This window comes from Oncorhynchus gorbuscha, linkage group LG23 (genome assembly GCF_021184085.1).
Source record: "Oncorhynchus gorbuscha isolate QuinsamMale2020 ecotype Even-year linkage group LG23, OgorEven_v1.0, whole genome shotgun sequence".
Classification (NCBI taxonomy): Eukaryota; Metazoa; Chordata; class Actinopteri; order Salmoniformes; family Salmonidae; genus Oncorhynchus; species Oncorhynchus gorbuscha.
In genome coordinates this window covers 12,295,912-12,318,009 of record NC_060195.1, presented here as the reverse complement: position 1 = coordinate 12,318,009, position 22,098 = coordinate 12,295,912, and the positions used below count along the sequence as shown (strand labels likewise).

The following is a 22,098-nucleotide window of genomic DNA, read 5'->3' as shown; positions in this document are numbered from 1 at the left end:
TCGTGTGGTCAGGACACAGGGACGATGGCATACACTCCCCAGCCTGAGGTTGGTCAGGACACAGGGCCCACGATGGCATCGTGTGTGACGATACACTCCCCAGCCTGAGGTTGGTCAGGACACAGGGCCCACGATGGCATCGTGTGTGACGATACACTCCCCAGCCTGAGGTTGGTCAGGACACAGGGCCCACGATGGCATCGTGTGTGACGATGGCATACACTCCCCAGCCTGAGGTTGGTCAGGACACAGGGCCCACGATGGCATCGTGTGTGACGATACACTCCCCAGCCTGAGGTTGGTCAGGACACAGGGCCCACGATGGCATCGTGTGTGACGATACACTCCCCAGCCTGAGGTTGGTCAGGACACAGGGCCCACGATGGCATCGTGTGTGACGATACACTCCCCAGCCTGAGGTTGGTCAGGACACAGGGCCCACGATGGCATCGTGTGTGACGATACACTCCCCAGCCTGAGGTTGGTCAGGACACAGGGCCCACGATGGCATCGTGTGTGACGATACACTCCCCAGCCTGAGGTTGGTCAGGACACAGGGCCCACGATGGCATCGTGTGTGACGATACACTCCCCAGCCTGAGGTTGGTCAGGACACAGGGCCCACGATGGCATCGTGTGTGACGATACACTCCCCAGCCTGAGGTTGGTCAGGACACAGGGCCCACGATGGCATCGTGATACACTCCCCAGCCTGAGGTTGGTCAGGATACACTCCCCAGCCTGAGGTTGGTCAGGACACAGGGCCCACGATGGATGGCATCAGCCTGAGGTGTGACAGGGACGATGGCACACTCCCCAGCCTGAGGTTGGTCAGGACACAGGGCCCACGATGGCATCGTGTGTGACGATACACTCCCCAGCCTGAGGTTGGTCAGGACACAGGGCCCACGATGGCATCGTGTGTGACGATACACTCCCCAGCCTGAGGTTGGTCAGGACACAGGGCCCACGATGGCATCGTGTGGGACGATACACTCCCCAGCCTGAGGTTGGTCAGGACACAGGGCCCACGATGGCATCGTGTGTGACGATACACTCCCCAGCCTGAGGTTGGTCAGGACACAGGGCCCACGATGGCATCGTGTGTGACGATACACTCCCCAGCCTGAGGTTGGTCAGGACACAGGGCCCACGATGGCATCGTGTGTGACGATACACTCCCCAGCCTGAGGTTGGTCAGGACACAGGGCCTCTCGGCCCATCCTGCGATAGAGAGATCGTTTCTTTATCAGCAGCATCTATGCATTACAAGCACACAGCAACAATAAATATTAAAGTGCAACAATCCATCCAGTCATGTAAATAAATAGTCCAAAGGCCTGTAGGCCACCAGATCATCTAGAAGGAGTTTCAATAAATAACCAACTGTGGTCGGCAGTGTAGACATCCTCTGTCCCCTGGTCCACACTGAGGTAGAACTGGGTCAGGAGCTGGTGGGAGGGGGGGGGGGTGTGGACCCCATGGATCCGACCAGGACCCCAGCCTCCTGCTCCTCTGGAACCGAGAACTGAACGGAACCGTAGTACAGGATGGGCCTGTGATGGACCATGACAAACACGTTCTAAAGGAGAACATAGAAGTGAAAACGTGACTTGGAACACTAGAAGACATCGGTGTGAAGTAAACCACTGATATGTATCACGTTCTAAAGGAGAACCCGAATAGGGAACCTAAAACACTGGAGAACATTGTTGTGAGGTTGGAAAAACATTCATATGAGGAAATGATCCTCCTTGGAAGGCTATGAAGGAAACAGCTTCCTTCTGTGATCTATTATTAACAGTAGCATTACTAGCTCAGTGGTTACTGTAAAAGAAGGGACTGTGTCGTGTCCTAAATGGCACTTTATTCCCTAATTAGTGCACTTCGTTTGATCAGCGCCAAAGAGTAAAAAGGTGCACTATTTAGGGAATAGGGTGGCATTGGGAACGCGAAGGGACTGTAATATAATCTGGGGCATCTCACCCCCTTTTTCCTTACTGTTCAAACCTACTGCACCATGACTAATGACAAAACATGCTTGTGGAATTATATATTTTAAAAGCATTTAACAAAACATACACACACACATCATTTATATGACAATTTACATATTTACATGATGATGTTCCATGTTAATAGTGAATAATAGCTATCATCAAGCATTATTCTCAAAACATCCAATGATTTTTACAGTAATTAGCATAGACCATTACATAGATACAAGATATGACATGACAGATCAATTGCCCTATGGTTTATTAAGTGATAAAGTGACTGACTAATGGTTGACTGACCTGAAGGAGTCCCGCCCAGGTTATAGTATCATCTGTCACATGGCCCGAAGCCTCCACACATGACACCTGTCACTCTGCCAGACTAGTGTAGGGAGGAAGACTGGGAGGTAGCTGTACCTGTAGCCTACCTGGGTACAGTTAACACCCTCTCCTTCTCACCTACCCTCCCACCTGTCACTCTGCCAGACTAGTGTAGGGAGGAAGACTGGGAGGTAGCTGTACCTGTAGCCTACCTGGGTACAGTTAACACCCTCTCCTTCTCACCTACCCTCCCACCTGTCACTCTGCCAGACTAGTGTAGGGAGGAAGACTGGGAGGTAGCTGTACCTGTAGCCTACCTGGGTACTGTTAACACCCTCTCCTTCTCACCTACCCTCCCACCTGTCACTCTGCCAGACTAGTGTAGGGAGGAAGACTGGGAGGTAGCTGTACCTGTAGCCTACCTGGGTACTGTTAACACCCTCTCCTTCTCACCTACCCTCCCACCTGTCACTCTGCCAGACTAGTGTAGGGAGGAAGACTGGGAGGTAGCTGTACCTGTAGCCTACCTGGGTACAGTTAACACCCTCTCCTTCTCTCCCACCCTCCCACCTGTCACTCTGCCAGACTAGTGTAGGGAGGAAGACTGGGAGGTAGCTGTACCTGTAGCCTACCTGCCACCCTCTCCTTCTCACCTACCCTCCCACCTGTCACTCTGCCAGACTAGTGTAGGGAGGAAGACTGGGAGGTAGCTGTACCTGTAGCCTACCTGGGTACTGTTAACACCCTCTCCTTCTCACCTACCCTCCCACCTGTCACTCTGCCAGACTAGTGTAGGGAGGAAGACTGGGAGGTAGCTGTACCTGTAGCCTACCTGGGTACTGTTAACACCCTCTCCTTCTCACCTACCCTCCCACCTGTCACTCTGCCAGACTAGTGTAGGGAGGAAGACTGGGGCTGGATCCCTGTAGCCTACCTGGGAACTGATGTGCCAACACTCACACACCTTGTGCCCCTCCCACTACAGGTAACCTAATAAGCTGATTGAACAGTGTGCAGCAGCCAATCAGAACAACTGGTTACTCAGTATTCTTTTCCTTCTTCCTGTAGCGTTTTTCTCTGGTTTAGTGGTTTGAGGAATTGACTAATTGAAAGTAAATGTAAAATGATTATCTGAATGGTTCTGGTGAACAGAACAACAGAATATGAGATGTTAGATATGACATACAAAAGGTTCTTCTCTGTAACCGTGGTAACATACGTACTGGCTATTTGCGGGATTCCAGACTGTAGACGAGGCCTGTGCGCTCATAATGTGACAAAACACAATCTAAAGCATTTAATTTACATTTTAAATACACTATTGATCCTCTGAGGCTAAATTATACTAGTGTAGTATTTGACATGATTTCATTTAGAGACAGGAGTAATTATTTCATTTGACAAACGTATTTAATTTTATCTATAGCACTTCCAGGACCCCTTCCTGCAGGGCTATGTTTTCTTTCTTTCCAAATAAATGAATCAACACTTCTTCTTGTTCATTCAATCGACTGTGATCAGTAACCCCATATGAGGTTATTGTGTAGGTAGACCTACTGTTACTATAATACTTCAAATAATCTATCAGCAAGTAGCCTAGCCTACAATTACGAGAATAAATTCAGTAGGCTGTCAATGAAAGCAGTAGTGGTTTCAGCTATATTGTTATTGAAATGTTGTATACCATGTAGCCTTGTTAAACAATGAAAACACATGTCAAATGACTTGAATAGCCAATGGGAAATGTGTACAAATGTGTATTCGCATCAGTAGGCTAAGTGACTGAAATGCATCAGGAAAGTATTGGAAGGTTCAGGAAAACATCAGGGAAGCTCATAAAGTAGACTATAGTGTGTAGAGAAGAGCTGCATGCTTTATATAGCGAGACTAATGATCAGGGAAGCTCATAAAGTAGACTATAGTGTGTAGAGAAGAGCTGCATGCTTTATATAGCGAGACTAATGATCAGGGAAGCTCATAAAGTAGACTATAGTCGTGTGTAGAGAAGAGCTGCATGCTTTATATAGCGAGACTAATGATCAGGGAAGCTCATAAAGTAGACTATAGTCGTGTGTAGTGAAGAGCTGCATGCTTTATATAGCGAGACTAATGATCAGGGAAGCTCATAAAGTAGACTATAGTCGTGTGTAGTGAAGAGCTGCATGCTTTATATAGCGAGACTAATGATCAGGGAAGATCAGTCGTGTGTAGGAAGCTCATAAAGTAGACTATAGTAGACTATAGTGTGTAGTGAAGAGCTGCATGCTTTATATAGCGAGACTAATGATCAGGGAAGCTCATAAAGTAGACTATAGTCGTGTGTAGTGAAGAGCTGCATGCTTTATATAGCGAGACTAATGATCAGGGAAGCTCATAAAGTAGACTATAGTCGTGTGTAGTGAAGAGCTGCATGCTTTATATAGCGAGACTAATGATCAGGGAAGCTCATAAAGTAGACTATAGTCGTGTGTAGTGAAGAGCTGCATGCTTTATATAGCGAGACTAATGATCAGGGAAGCTCATAAAGTAGACTATAGTCGTGTGTAGAGAAGAGCTGCATGCTTTATATAGCGAGACTAATGATCAGGGAAGCTCATAAAGTAGACTATAGTCGTGTGTAGAGAAGAGCTGCATGCTTTATATAGCGAGACTAATGATCAGGGAAGCTCATAAAGTAGACTATAGTCGTGTGTAGAGAAGAGCTGCATGCTTTATATAGCGAGACTAATGATCAGGAAGCTCATAAAGTAGACTATAGTCGTGTGTAGAGAAGAGCTGCATGCTTTATATAGCGAGACTAATGATCAGGGAAGCTCATAAAGTAGACTATAGTCGTGTGTAGAGAAGAGCTGCATGCTTTATATAGCGAGACTAATGATCAGGGAAGCTCATAAAGTAGACTATAGTCGTGTGTAGTGAAGAGCTGCATGCTTTATATAGCGAGACTAATGATCAGGGAAGCTCATAAAGTAGACTATAGTCGTGTGTAGAGAAGAGCTGCATGCTTTATATAGCGAGACTAATGATCAGGGAAGCTCATAAAGTAGACTATAGTCGTGTGTAGTGAAGAGCTGCATGCTTTATATAGCGAGACTAATGATCAGGAAGCTCATAAAGTAGACTATAGTCGTGTGTAGTGAAGAGCTGCATGCTTTATATAGCGAGACTAATGATCAGGGAAGCTCATAAAGTAGACTATAGTCGTGTGACTATAGTCGTGTGTAGAAGAGCTGCATGCTTTATATAGCGAGACTAATGATCAGGGAAGCTCATAAAGTAGACTATAGTCGTGTGTAGAGAAGAGCTGCATGCTTTATATAGCGAGACTAATGATCAGGGAAGCTCATAAAGTAGACTATAGTCGTGTGTAGAGAAGAGCTGCATGCTTTATATAGCGAGACTAATGATCAGGGAAGCTCATAAAGTAGACTATAGTCGTGTGTAGTGAAGAGCTGCATGCTTTATATAGCGAGACTAATGATCAGGGAAGCTCATAAAGTAGACTATAGTCGTGTGTAGTGAAGAGCTGCATGCTTTATATAGCGAGACTAATGATCAGGGAAGCTCATAAAGTAGACTATAGTCGTGTGTGTAGTGAAGAGCTGCATGCTTTATATAGCTAATGAGACTAATGATCAGGAAGCTCATAAAGTAGACTATAGTCGTGTGTAGTGAAGAGCTGCATGCTTTATATAGCGAGACTAATGATCAGGGAAGCTCATGCTTTATATAGCGAGACTAATGATTAAAGTAGACTATAGACTAATGATCAGGGAAGCTCATAAAGTGTGTAGTGAAGAGCTGCATGCTTTATATAGCGAGACTAATGATCAGGGAAGCTCATAAAGTAGACTATAGTCGTGTGTAGTGAAGAGCTGCATGCTTTATATAGCGAGACTAATGATCAGGGAAGCTCATAAAGTAGACTATAGTCGTGTGTAGTGAAGAGCTGCATGCTTTATATAGCGAGACTAATGATCAGGGAAGCTCATAAAGTAGACTATAGTCGTGTGTAGAGAAGAGCTGCATGCTTTATATAGCGAGACTAATGATCAGGGAAGCTCATAAAGTAGACTATAGTCGTGTGTAGAGAAGAGCTGCATGCTTTATATAGCTAATGATCAGGGAGACTAATGATCAGGGAAGCTCATAAATGTAGACTATAGTAGACTATAGTGTGTAGTGAAGAGCTGCATGCTTTATATAGCGAGACTAATGATCAGGGAAGCTCATAAAGTAGACTATAGTCGTGTGTAGAGAAGAGCTGCATGCTTTATATAGCGAGACTAATGATCAGGGAAGCTCATAAAGTAGACTATAGTCGTGTGTAGTGAAGAGCTGCATGCTTTATATAGCGAGACTAATGATCAGGGAAGCTCATAAAGTAGACTATAGTCGTGTGTAGTGAAGAGCTGCATGCTTTATATAGCGAGACTAATGATCAGGGAAGCTCATAAAGTAGACTATAGTGTGTAGTGAAGAGCTGCATGCTTTATATAGCGAGACTAATGATCAGGGAAGCTCATAAAGTAGACTATAGTCGTGTGTAGAGAAGAGCTGCATGCTTTATATAGCGAGACTAATGATCAGGGAAGCTCATAAAGTAGACTATAGTCGTGTGTAGTGAAGAGCTGCATGCTTTATATAGCGAGACTAATGATCAGGGAAGCTCATAAAGTAGACTATAGTCGTGTGTAGAGAAGAGCTGCATGCTTTATATAGCGAGACTAATGATCAGGGAAGCTCATAAAGTAGACTATAGTCGTGTGTAGTGAAGAGCTGCATGCTTTATATAGCGAGACTAATGATCAGGGAAGCTCATAAAGTAGACTATAGTCGTGTGTAGTGAAGAGCTGCATGCTTTATATAGCGAGACTAATGATCAGGGAAGCTCATAAAGTAGACTATAGTCGTGTGTAGAGAAGAGCTGCATGCTTTATATAGCGAGACTAATGATCAGGGAAGCTCATAAAGTAGACTATAGTCGTGTGTAGAGAAGAGCTGCATGCTTTATATAGCGAGACTAAATGATCTATAGTCGTGGGAAGCTCATAAAGTAGACTATAGTAGACGTGTGTAGAGAAGAGCTGCATGCTTTATATAGCGAGACTAATGATCAGGGAAGCTCATAAAGTAGACTATAGTCGTGTGTAGAGAAGAGCTGCATGCTTTATATAGCAGGGAAGAGACTAATGATCATGGGAAGCTCATAAAGTAGACTATAGTCGTGTGTAGAGAAGAGCTGCATGCTTTATATAGCGAGACTAATGATCAGGGAAGCTCATAAAGTAGACTATAGTCGTGTGTAGTCGTGTGTAGGGAAGAGCTGCATGCTTTATATAGCGAGACTAATGATCAGGGAAGCTCATAAAGTAGACTATAGTCGTGTGTAGTGAAGAGCTGCATGCTTTATATAGCGAGACTAATGATCAGGGAAGCTCATAAAGTAGACTATAGTGTGTAGTGAAGAGCTGCATGCTTTATATAGCGAGACTAATGATCAGGGAAGCTCATAAAGTAGACTATAGTCGTGTGTAGTGAAGAGCTGCATGCTTTATATAGCGAGACTAATGATCAGGGAAGCTCATAAAGTAGACTATAGTCGTGTGTAGTGAAGAGCTGCATGCTTTATATAGCGAGACTAATGATCAGGGAAGCTCATAAAGTAGACTATAGTCGTGTGTAGTGAAGAGCTGCATGCTTTATATAGCGAGACTAATGATCAGGGAAGCTCATAAAGTAGACTATAGTCGTGTGTAGTGAAGAGCTGCATGCTTTATATAGCGAGACTAATGATCAGGGAAGCTCATAAAGTAGACTATAGTCGTGTGTAGAGAAGAGCTGCATGCTTTATATAGCGAGACTAATGATCAGGGAAGCTCATAAAGTAGACTATAGTCGTGTGTAGAGAAGAGCTGCATGCTTTATATAGCGAGACTAATGATCAGGGAAGCTCATAAAGTAGACTATAGTCGTGTGTAGTGAAGAGCTGCATGCTTTATATAGCGAGACTAATGATCAGGAAGCTCATAAAGTAGACTATAGTCGTGTGTAGAGAAGAGCTGCATGCTTTATATAGCGAGACTAATGATCAGGGAAGCTCATAAAGTAGACTATAGTCGTGTGTAGTGAAGAGCTGCATGCTTTATATAGCGAGACTAATGATCAGGGAAGCTCATAATGTAGACTATAGTCGTGTGTAGTGAAGAGCTGCATGCTTTATATAGCGAGACTAATGATCAGGGAAGCTCATAAAGTAGACTATAGTCGTGTGTAGTGAAGAGCTGCATGCTTTATATAGCGAGACTAATGATCAGGGAAGCTCATAAAGTAGACTATAGTCGTGTGTAGAGAAGAGCTGCAGCTGCTTTATATAGCGAGACTAATGATCATGGGAAGCTCATAAAGTAGACTATAGTCGTGTGTAGTGAAGAGCTGCATGCTTTATATAGCGAGACTAATGATCAGGGAAGCTCATAAAGTAGACTATAGTCGTGTGTAGAGAAGAGCTGCATGCTTTATATAGCGAGACTAATGATCAGGGAAGCTCATAAAGTAGACTATAGTCGTGTGTAGTGAAGAGCTGCATGCTTTATATAGCGAGACTAATGATCAGGGAAGCTCATAAAGTAGACTATAGTCGTGTGTAGTGAAGAGCTGCATGCTTTATATAGCGAGACTAATGATCAGGGAAGCTCATAAAGTAGACTATAGTCGTGTGTAGAGAAGAGCTGCATGCTTTATATAGCGAGACTAATGATCAGGGAAGCTCATAAAGTAGACTATAGTCGTGTGTAGTGAAGAGCTGCATGCTTTATATAGCATGCTTTATATAGCGAGACTAATGATCAGGGAAGCTCATAAAGTAGACTATAGTCGTGTGTAGTGAAGAGCTGCATGCTTTATATAGCGAGACTAATGATCAGGGAAGCTCATAAAGTAGACTATAGTCGTGTGTAGTGAAGAGCTGCATGCTTTATATAGCGAGACTAATGATCAGGGAAGCTCATAAAGTAGACTATAGTCGTGTGTAGAGAAGAGCTGCATGCTTTATATAGCGAGACTAATGATCAGGGAAGCTCATAAAGTAGACTATAGTCGTGTGTAGTGAAGAGCTGCATGCTTTATATAGCGAGACTAATGATCAGGGAAGCTCATAAAGTAGACTATAGTCGTGTGTAGTGAAGAGCTGCATGCTTTATATAGCGAGACTAATGATCAGGGAAGCTCATAAAGTAGACTATAGTCTTGTGTAGAGAAGAGCTGCATGCTTTATATAGCGAGACTAATGATCAGGGAAGCTCATAAAGTAGACTATAGTCGTGTGTAGTGAAGAGCTGCATGCTTTATATAGCGAGACTAATGATCAGGGAAGCTCATAAAGTAGACTATAGTCGTGTAGCGAGTAGTGAAGAGCTGCATGCTTTATATAGCGAGACTAATGATCAGGGAAGCTCATAAAGTAGACTATAGTGTGTAGTGAAGAGCTGCATGCTTTATATAGCGAGACTAATGATCAGGGAAGCTCATAAAGTAGACTATAGTCGTGTGTAGAGAAGAGCTGCATGCTTTATATAGCGAGACTAATGATCAGGGAAGCTCATAAAGTAGACTATAGTCGTGTGTAGAGAAGAGCTGCATGCTTTATATAGCGAGACTAATGATCAGGAAGCTCATAAAGTAGACTATAGTCGTGTGTAGAGAAGAGCTGCATGCTTTATATAGCGAGACTAATGATCAGGGAAGCTCATAAAGTAGACTATAGTCGTGTGTAGAGAAGAGCTGCATGCTTTATATAGCGAGACTAATGATCAGGGAAGCTCATAAAGTAGACTATAGTCATGCTTTATATAGCGAGACTAATGATCAGGGAAGCTCATAAAGTAGACTATAGTCTTGTGTGTAGAGAAGAGCTGCATGCTTTATATAGCGAGACTAATGATCAGGGAAGCTCATAAAGTAGACTATAGTCGTGTGTAGAGAAGAGCTGCATGCTTTATATAGCGAGACTAATGATCAGGGAAGCTCATAAAGTAGACTATAGTCGTGTGTAGAGAAGAGCTGCATGCTTTATATAGCGAGACTAATGATCAGGGAAGCTCATAAAGTAGACTATAGTCGTGTGTAGAGAAGAGCTGCATGCTTTATATAGCGAGACTAATGAGACTAATGATCAGGGAAGCTCATAAAGTAGACTCATAAAGTAGACTATAGTCTTGTGTAGAGAAGAGCTGCATGCTTTATATAGCGAGACTAATGATCAGGGAAGCTCATAAAGTAGACTATAGTCGTGTGTAGAGAAGAGCTGCATGCTTTATATAGCGAGACTAATGATCAGGGAAGCTCATAAAGTAGACTATAGTCGTGTGTAGAGAAGAGCTGCATGCTTTATATAGCGAGACTAATGATCAGGGAAGCTCATAAAGTAGACTATAGTCGTGTGTAGAGAAGAGCTGCATGCTTTATATAGCGAGACTAATGATCAGGGAAGCTCATAAAGTAGACTATAGTCGTGTGTAGAGAAGAGCTGCATGCTTTATATAGCGAGACTAATGATCAGGGAAGCTCATAAAGTAGACTATAGTCGTGTGTAGAGAAGAGCTGCATGCTTTATATAGCGAGACTAATGATCAGGGAAGCTCATAAAGTAGACTATAGTCGTGTGTAGAGAAGAGCTGCATGCTTTATATAGCGAGACTAATGATCAGGGAAGCTCATAAAGTAGACTATAGTCGTGTGTAGAGAAGAGCTGCATGCTTTATGATAGCGAGACTAATGATCAGGGAAGCTCATAAAGTAGACTATAGTCGTGTGTAGAGAAGAGCTGCATGCTTTATATAGCGAGACTAATGATCAGGGAAGCTCATAAAGTAGACTATAGTCGTGTGTAGAGAAGAGCTGCATGCTTTATATAGCGAGACTAATGATCAGGGAAGCTCATAAAGTAGACTATAGTCGTGTGTAGAGAAGAGCTGCATGCTTTATATAGCGAGACTAATGATCAGGGAAGCTCATAAAGTAGACTATAGTCGTGTGTAGAGAAGAGCTGCATGCTTTATATAGCGAGACTAATGATCAGGGAAGCTCATAAAGTAGACTATAGTCGGGTGTAGAGAAGAGCTGCATGCTTTATATAGCGAGACTAATGATCAGGGAAGCTCATAAAGTAGACTATAGTGCATGTAGCGAGACTAATGATCAGGGAAGCTCATAAAAGAGCTGCATGCTTTATATAGCGAGACTAATGATCAGGGAAGCTCATAAAGTAGACTATAGTCGTGTGTAGAGAAGAGCTGCATGCTTTATATAGCGAGACTAATGATCAGGGAAGCTCATAAAGTAGACTATAGTCGTGTGTAGAGAAGAGCTGCATGCTTTATATAGCGAGACTAATGATCAGGACACTCACCTCAATTTAGCTAACATTTCCCAGTCTAATTGTAACCAAATATCCAAACGGACATTCAGTGAAAACTAAAATCGTAGTTTCCATGCTTGTCTCAAGGCAGTCCCAATCAAAACGGTGCTGGAATTACCAGTTGGCCACACATGGCAACTGCTTTACAGTTCTTATAACCAGTGGTGTAGTTCTGTTCGTTTCAGGTTAATTTCCGAATGAAAGTTGGTACCGACATGACGCCTATTGTATAAAATATTTTTAGAATATACATACAATACAACATCCAAATTGCATGATTGTCTATGTCTGCACATACTGTAAGAGGCTAAACATTTGGTGTTTTAAAAATCCTAAAACACCAAATGAGGCCTACCTTATTATAAATGAGGTCACTATCACTGTCAATCGTGAATGATAATTCTTCATGTTTTACATGTGAAACGTCCGTGCTGCATGCATGCCAACCATTTGATCCCAGTCAGTTTCATGGGAATAGGCATTTTGATCTTCTTGAATGATGTAAGGGTGACTAACAGGCCTAACGAATCAGATGTTTAGAGCAAAAAACTATATATATTTCAGCACAATCATCCTAAATTGTTACAAGAAATGACATGGTGTTTTTGGTATAAGAGTAGCCTGACATTATCATGCTATTGTGTTTGTTATGTAGAATACTAATGAATCATTAAGTGACCTTGCTAGATACAGCACCATTATGAGAAGTGGTTATAATGGTTGGATGGCTTTGGGGGTTTCACAAAACCACAGTTCCATTACCTAAGTGGTGCATTCAGTTGACTACAATTTATTTTTACACCATTGCAGCATCAGCGCAAAAAAATATTTGTGGTGTAAGCCCCGAAAGCCAGGTCCTGGTGACGTTCAGGGAGTTGCATAAGCATCTATCTTGGGGTTTCTGAGACGGTTCCGTTCATTAATGTTTCCTCTCCCTTTACTGTTACTTTCGAGACGCCCACTCACTACTGTAACCACAGAAGCCGCGCGCAGTGACCTGATTGGGTGCTGCAGAGAGCGTCTTTTCCGGTTGTGAGTAGAGTCTATAGAGGCTTTATAAACAGAAGACCCCACCTATCAACGTGAAACTTCACTTCTTGAACAGTTTCTGTCTTCTATAAGTCATAGACGCACAATTCCAGCTTTTCAGAATGTCTACAGAGAACTTTTCAGGCGAGTCTTGAGCGTTGACTTGATTTTTTACATTTGTATTATTAGGCTATTGATTATTGCAGCGTTTTTTATTGTATTTTATTCCTGCTGTTGTAGATTTAATCTGGATTGATTTAGTTTGGTATACATTATTTAGTTTTTAATGGCAAATTTAAAAAAAACTTTGAATCTCTTTAGTCCTATTATTAATAGGCTGATTAAAATAAACGTGTAAAAATAATTCATGAATTGAATTATTCCCACTCTAATTTAAACCGTTTTCTAAATCCCCTATCAGACTTGGAGCTGGAGCTAACTGATCTGCTCCAGGAGTTCGCTGACGTGGTTGAGGAGTTGAGAGAGCCTTCCCAAAGCGTTCCGTACGAATACGAGCTGCTCTTGTCTGAAGCCAAACGACGCACCGGGCTAGGGGACGACGGCTCAGTGGTCAGCGACAGCGGCGTGGAGGACAATAGTGACTGCAGTGAGTAGCCTTTAGGTCTACACCTTTATGGTCGTGTGTCCCATACATGCGTGGGGTTTGTGCGTAAACGATGACTCAGATGGAGAATACATACGCCTATGGGTAGCCGCGGTTTGAGCCCCTTTCATCAACCCACACTTACATTTATTTTTACTGGCGACAGCATCGGTTCACGAACATGCATCAACTTTACATGAAATTAGAGAGTCACACAAAATAACACTGTTTCAACTAATGCACGTTTTCTCCATGACATCTAATGGATTTGTATTACTGTCTGTGGATGAAGGGTTGCGTTATCTTATTTAACACATCATTCAATCTGAAAGTTATATTCAACATTAGCTACCAGAATGGTCTGCTGTAGCTCAGTTGGTAGAGCTTGGAGTTTGAAATGCCAGGGTTGTTGGTTTGATTCCTATACAGCTTTCAGCCAATCAGCATTCAGGGCTCAAACCGCCACGTGTGGATGTGTTCTTGTGGTCTAACCTCTCTCTCTCTCTCTCTCTCTCTCTCTCTCTCTCTCTCTCTCTCTCTCTCTCTCTCTCTCTCTCTCTCTCTCTCTCTCTCTCTCTCTCTCTCTCTCTCTCTCTCTCTCTCTCTCTCTCTCTCTCTCTCTCTCTCTCTCCCTCTCTCCCTCCAGGCAGTGAGACGTTTCTGGGTAACGGTTTGAACGCCAGCGAAGAAGAGATCCACACTGCAGGCATAACAGTGACGCCCAAAGGTAGGGAGACCAATACCATTACATCTCAACCCATCACCATGTAAACTAGCTCGGAGCTATCTAACCAGATGGAGTTGTAGTAGGACATCACTATCAGTCCATACACAGATCACTACCACTTTCACACAGATAATTAGAGCATTTACAATAGATCACTATTGATTTGAGTTTACACAACAAAGCTGAGCCGCTGTGCTTCTACAGCCTGTCTGCTGCAGGGCTATTGAGCCTCATCATTGGGTGGTGGAGCGGGGGTTTAGGGTAGGAGCAGCTGTGTGTGTCTGGGTGAAAGGGTGCCACATTGTCTAATGTAGATGAGGGAATAATGTTAATGTTAAGACCACAGAGTGCTGGTTGAGGGGGCACCAGTCTGTCTGTCTCCATTATACTGGCACACGGGGCACTACTTAAGACATACATTAGACATACATAACACTACTTAAGACATACATTATACATACATAACACTACTTAAGACATACATTATACATACATAACACTACTTAAGACATACATTAGACAGACAAACATAACACTACTAAAGACATACATTTGACATGCATAACACTACTAAAGACATACATTAGACAGACATGCATAACACAACTAAAGACATATATTAGACAGACATGCATAACACTACTAAAGACATACATTAGACAGACATGCATAACACTACTAAAGACATACATTAGATATGCATAACACTACTAAAGACATACATTAGACATGCATAACACTACTAAAGACATACATTTGACAGACATGCATAACACTACTAAAGACATACATTAGACAGACATAACACTACTAAAGACATACATTTGACATGGATAACACTACTAAAGACATACATTTGACATGGATAACACTACTAAAGACATACATTAGACAGACATAACACTACTAAAGACATACATTTGACATGCATAACACTACTAAAGACATACATTAGACAGACATGCATAACACTACTAAAGACATACATTAGACAGACATGCATAACACTACTAAAGACATACATTTGACATGGATAACACTACTAAAGACATAGATTAGACAGACATGCATAACACTACTAAAGACATACATTTGACATGCATAACACTACTAAAGACATACATTTGACATGGATAACACTACTAAAGACATACATTAGACAGACATAACACTACTAAAGACATACATTTGACATGCATAACACTACTAAAGACATACATTAGACATGCATAACACAACTAAAGACATACATTAGACATGCATAACACAACTAAAGACATACATTAGACATGCATAACACAACTAAAGACATACATTAGACAGACATAACACTACTAAAGACATACATTAGACAGACATAACACTACTAAAGACATACATTAGACAGACATAACACTACTAAAGACATACATTAGACAGACATAACACTACTAAAGACATACATTAGACAGACATAACACTACTAAAGACATACATTAGACAGACATAACACAACTAAAGACATACATTAGACATGCATAACACAACTAAAGACATACATTAGACAGACATAACACAACTAAAGACATACATTAGACAGACATAACACTACTAAAGACATACATTAGACATGCATAACACAACTAAAGACATACATTAGACAGACATAACACTACTAAAGACATACATTAGACAGACATAACACAACTAAAGACATACATTAGACAGACATAACACTACTAAAGACATACATTAGACATGCATAACACAACTAAAGACATACATTAGACAGACATAACACTACTAAAGACATACATTAGACATGCATAACACAACTAAAGACATACATTAGACATGCATAACACAACTAAAGACATACATTAGACAGACATAACACTACTAAAGACATACATTTGACATGCATAACACTACTAAAGACATACATTAGACATGCATAACACTACTAAAGACATACATTTGACATGGATAACACTACTAAAGACATACATTTGACAGACATGCATAACACTACTAAAGACATACATTAGACAGACAAACATAACACTACTAAAGACATACATTTGACATGCATAACACTACTAAAGACATACATTAGACAGACATGCATAACACTACTAAAGACATACATTTGACATGGATAACACTACTAAAGACATACATTAGACAGACATAACACTACTAAAGACATACATTTGACATGGATAACACTACTAAAGACATACATTAGACATGCATAACACTACTAAAGACATACATTAGACAGACATAACACTACTAAAGACATACATTTGACAGACATAACACTACTAAAGACATACATTTAGACATGCATAACACTACTAAAGACATACATTTGACATGGATAACACTACTAAAGACATACATTTGACTTACATAGCATTACTTAAGAGATGCATTAGACATACATAGCAATACATAAAGCATACATAAGCCATACATAACACTATAATATCCACGTCAGTCAGTCTGAGGTGTGCTGCAGGCGCCTCACTGGCTCAGTGGAGTTTTATATTATGGGCTGTTTAAGAGGAGATTTTTAAAATAAAAACAGCTGAATACGAGTCTGTGAATCTTATTTTCCATCTTGGTAAAACCAGGGGTTGTGTCCTGACTCCTTCATTGTGTTCCAAATGGTACCCTATTTCCTATATAGTCCACTACAATTAACCAGGGCCCTAAGGGCTCTAGGGAATAGGGTGTCATTTGGGATGCAGGTTCTTCTTATATAATTCTGGGAGTTGGATCCCATTTCCTGCTCTGATCCAAAGGAGGAAATGCCAGTGAACATAGAGCTGCTACTGCTGCATCTCTCCACAGAAATGTTCCATTCAACCACTCTCTTTTTCTCCATTCTCACATGCTCTCCATTTTCTCTTCAGCCAGAATGGGAGACACAGGAGACCTACAGAGATTCATTGACAGTTTGGACCGAGAACTTGCTGGTATGCATCTCAAAACAAAACAAAAATCCTCCACAGCTGGACAATCTCTTTATATCTCTTTAGTCTAGTGTTTCAATCTCTTTATATCTCTTTAGTCTAGTGTTTCAATCTCTTTATATCTCTTTAGTCTAGTGTTTCAATCTCTTTATATCTCTTTAGTCTAGTGTTTCAATCTCTTTATATCTCTTTAGTCTTGTGTTTCAATCTCTTTATATATCTCTAGTCTAGTGTTTCAATCTCTTTATATATCTTTAGTCTAGTGTTTCAATCTCTTTATATCTCTTTAGTCTAGTGTTTCAATCTCTCTCTATATATATAGTCTAGTGTTTCAATCTCTTTATATATCTCTAGTGTAGTGTTTCAATCTCCTTATATATCTTTAGTCTAGTGTTTCAATCTCTCTATATATCTTTAGCCTAGTGTTTCAATCTCTCTATATATCTTTAGTCTAGTGTTTCTATCTCTTTAGTCTAGTGTTTCTATCTCTTTAGTCTAGTGTTTCTATCTCTTTAGTCTAGTGTTTCTATCTCTTTAGTCTAGTGTTTCTATCTCTTTAGGCTAGTGTTTCTATCTCTTTAGTCTAGTGTTTCTATCTCTTTAGTCTAGTGTTTCTATCTCTTTAGTCTAGTGTTTCTATCTCTTTAGTCTAGTGTTTCTATCTCTTTAGTCTAGTGTTTCTATCTCTTTAGTCTAGTGTTTCTATCTCTTTAGTCTAGTGTTTCAATGACAGCTGAGGTCAGTGTATCATGCAGTTTATTTTCTATAGGCCTTTAATATGATTCATTTATTTTCTGCTAGTTAGGCCTTTAATGTTATCGATTTCCTTTTCCATTGAGATGCTAACACGTAGACCAGCTAGTAGCCAGTAACCTACAAGCAGCATAGTGCATTACTTTTGACCAGAGCCCTATGAGGTAATAAAGCCCTATGAGGGAATAGGGTGCTATTTGGAACTCAAACTGGGTCTCATCCTTGTAGTATCCAGCTGAATCACAGCTCCTCTAGTGTCTAAATGCAGTATCCAGCTGAATCCCAGATCTCCTCTAGTGTCTAAATGCAGTATCCAGCTGAATCCCAGATCTCCTCTAGTGTCTAAATGCAGTATCCAGCTGAATCCCAGATCTCCTCTAGTGTCTAAATGCCATGTCTGCAGGGTTGAGGTGGGCTATCTACACACCCTCCAGTGATAGTAGTCTATAGTACATGACTATCTTACCACTATCAGCAGAGAGGCAGTGCTGTTTGAGAACACACAGAGATGAAGATACACACACACACACACACACACACACACACACACACACACACACACACACACACACACACACACACACACACACACACACACACACACACACACACACACACACACACACACACACACACACACACACACACACACACACACACACACACAGACATGAACACACTCACACACACACACACACACACACACACACACACACACACACACACACACACACACACACACACACACACACACACACACACACACACACACACACACACACACACACACACACACACACACACACACACACACACACACACACACACACACACACACACACACACACACACACACAGACATGCACGCCGCCTCACACACACACACACACACACACAGACATGCACGCCGCCTCACACACACACACACAGACATGACACGCCGCCTCACACACACACACACAGACATGCATGCCGCCTCACACACACACAGACATGCACGCCGACTCACACACACACACACACACACACACACACACACACACACACACACACACACACACACACACACACACACACACACACACACACACACACACACACACACACACACACACACACACACACACACACACACACACACACACACACACACACACACACACACACACACCGTGTTATCAGACACAGATAAGTGCTGTTCCCGATGAATCATAACTGATCTCTGCATCTGTACCAGACTGCTGCATGCTAATGACTGTGTGTTTGTTTGTGTCTGTCTGACAGAGATGTGAGCGGAGAGACGGAGAGAGATGGGGAGAGACGGAGACTGAGAGAGAGAGCTGCAGAGACCACGGGGAGAGCGAAGAGAGAACAGACCAGAGGCTGCACGGCTGGCTACCTCTGAACACACAACCACACTGATCTAAAACAGTTCTGTTCGGAGAAAGCCAGCTCTCTCTTGGCCCCTTTGGGGGGAAAAAGGATAAACATGAGGAATTAAAAGGGCATCATGTTCCAACATTTAGAACACCACTGGACCTGAGGTGGTAGACTACATCCCTTCCCTCAGAATGGTGCCGTATTCACAGCTAAACAGAGCTGTTGGATAGTCAACGTGAGTCTTTTCAATAGGAGAACATGATGTGTGTGAAATGGCATCCAAGTACAACACTTGCTAATCACAAGATCTATAGTGGGAAACATAGGGTCTATGCCAACCTGCTGTTTCCTGATGGAAGGCCTTATAATAGTGAAATCCGTTGTCCTCATCACAACCCAATGTGTTAGACCTCCCCCATGTATAGTTATTCTTCAAAATGATGACTTTTATATTGTAAAGTCGGAAGTGATATACAGTATTATATTGCCTATACTACAAACAGACCACTGCCTAACCTGATGATGATGATGATGATGGTGATGATGATGATGATTTTTGTACAGATGAATGCGCAGATGAATAAAGATAGTTAAAAAAACTTTTGCTGTATTTTTAAGTTATTCAAAAGCAATTGAATAGTCTAAAAACAAGTGGGTGTAAAATGTACAGTGAAAAGTAAGTGAGCAAATGTAATTTCACATGATACATTAATCAATCAATCAAGGAATCAAATGTATTTATAAAGGCCATTTTATATCAGCAGATGTCACAAAGTGCTATACAGAAACCCAGCCTAAATCCCCAAACAGCAAGCAATGCAGATGTAGAAGCACAGTGACTAAGAAAAACTCCCTACAAAGGCAGAAACATAGGAAGAAACCTAGAAAGAAATCAGGTTATGAGGGGTGGCCAGTCCTCTTCTGGCTTTGCCGGGTGGAGATTATAACAGAACATGGCCAAGATGTTCAAATGTTCATAAATTACCTGCATGGTCAAATAATAATCACAGTGTTTGTAGAGGGTCCTCAGGAGTAAATGTCAGTTGGCTTTTCATAGCCGATCATTCAGAGTTAGAGACATCAGGTGCGGTAGAGAGAGTCGAAAACAGCACCTCAGGAGGAAATGTCAGTTGGCTTTTCATAGCCGATCATTCAGAGTTAGAGACAGCAGGTGCGGTAGAGAGAGTCGAAAACAGCACCTCAGGAGTAAATGTCAGTTGGCTTTTCATAGCCGATCATTCAGAGTTAGAGACAGCAGGTGCGGTAGAGAGTGTCGAAAACAGCAGGTTAATGACATTATTGGATTTATATAGCACTTTTCCAACTTCTCAAAGGGGGGGGGCATCAGCTATGTCACAGAGGAGATATGAGTGAATAGAACATCAGCTATGTCACAGAGGAGATATCAGTGAATAGAACATCAGCTATGTCACAGAGGAGATATCAGTGAATTGAACATCAGCTATGTCACAGAGGAGATATCAGTGAATATGTTGAATAGATCAAATAATAAATACAAAAATAGAGGAATACGCGTGACTGCAGGCTTCTACTTCTCTTTTAGTCTTACTGCTAGTATCACACCTACAACTGCCTGTACCCTCCGTTCCCCTTACCCTGTCTGCCTGGGCCTTTCTTCACTTCCTGTTGTCTCCACTTCCTGTATGACTCCTCTGATTGGTTGGCAGAAGTGAAACTCCAAACAAAATCAGGAAACACAAATCTATCCCTGGCACTGCTCGGAGACAGTTAAAGGTGGGAAGTGCGTCAGTTGAGTGTGATGGCATAACAATAGTGATTTAGTCTATGTTTAGCATTGTTGTCCGAGGATCAGAGGGTCAGGGATGAGACTATAACTATTGCTGCTCTCTCTAAGAGGCGACTGCTGAGAAGCTGAATAGTTGGTCATTTAAAGACTTTAATTATACTCTATTTGTCTCTACTGACACCCTATTTCCTAGATGGTTCACTATTATATGCATCTCAATTGACACCCTAAGGGCACCCAAATGGCACCCTATTGACACCCTAATGACACCTGAATGAGTTTCTACCTTATGTAGTGAGATGTGTACCTATCCACAGACCCTAAGGAGATGTGCTTTAGTGCTTAGGTCTTTGCTAACTGGTGGATGTAGTTACAGACGTGATGCGTAGCATACCATGCTATCGCTAACATGCTATCGCTAACATGTGACTGTCACTAAAGCTGTGGGCAGAATCAGTTATTTTTAATTAACTAACAAACAACCCTGTACATTCTGTGAAGATAATGTATGACTTGGTAATAGGCTACATTAGCTGTATGACTTGGTATTAGGCTACATTAGATATATGACTTGGTAGTAGGCTACATTAGCTGTATGACTTGGTAGTAGTCTACATTAGCTGTATGACTCAGTAGTAGGCTATATTAGCTGTATGAATCGGTAGTAGGCTACATTAGCTCGGTAGTAGGCTACATAAGCTATATGACTCGGTAGTAGGCTACATTAGATATATGACTCGGTAGTAGGCTACATTAGCTTGGTAGTAGGCTACATTAGCTATATGACTCGGTAGTAGGCTACATTAGCTATATGACTCGGTAGTAGGCTACATTAGCTATATGACTCGGTAGTAGGCTACATTAGCTATATGACTTGGTAGTAGGCTACATTAGATATATGACTCGGTAGTAGGCTACATTAGATATATGACTTGGTAGTAGGCTACATTAGCTGTATGACTTGGTAGTAGTCTACATTAGCTGTATGACTCAGTAGTAGGCTATTATTAGACTCAGTAGTAGGCTATATTAGCTGTATGAATCGGTAGTAGGCTACATTAGCTCGGTAGTAGGCTACATAAGCTATATGACTCGGTAGTAGGCTACATTAGATATATGACTCGGTAGTAGGCTACATTAG

The 22,098-nt window shown here is 41.7% G+C and overlaps 1 protein-coding gene across 1 annotated transcript; it reads left to right on the top strand.

Annotated features, from left to right (window-relative positions):
• The first annotated feature begins 12,757 nt into the window (after positions 1-12,757).
• On the top strand, positions 12,758-19,787 carry si:dkey-27i16.2 (regulator of cell cycle RGCC-like). The gene is made up of 5 exons (XM_046324070.1): positions 12,758-12,909; positions 13,187-13,372; positions 14,016-14,096; positions 16,997-17,059; positions 19,094-19,787. Exons 1-5 carry the CDS (start codon positions 12,888-12,890, stop codon positions 19,099-19,101), a joined length of 360 nt encoding a protein of 119 aa, XP_046180026.1. The 5' UTR covers positions 12,758-12,887; the 3' UTR covers positions 19,102-19,787.
• Positions 19,788-22,098: the final 2,311 nt, after the last annotated feature.

Coding starts and splice junctions, on each gene's coding strand:
- si:dkey-27i16.2 (XM_046324070.1), top strand. CDS start 12,888: ATGTCTACAGAGAACTTTTCAG. Junction 13,373..14,015: donor GGAGGACAATAGTGACTGCA/GTGAGTAGCCTT, acceptor CTCTCCCTCCAG/GCAGTGAGACGTTTCTGGGT. Junction 14,097..16,996: donor CATAACAGTGACGCCCAAAG/GTAGGGAGACCA, acceptor TTTTCTCTTCAG/CCAGAATGGGAGACACAGGA.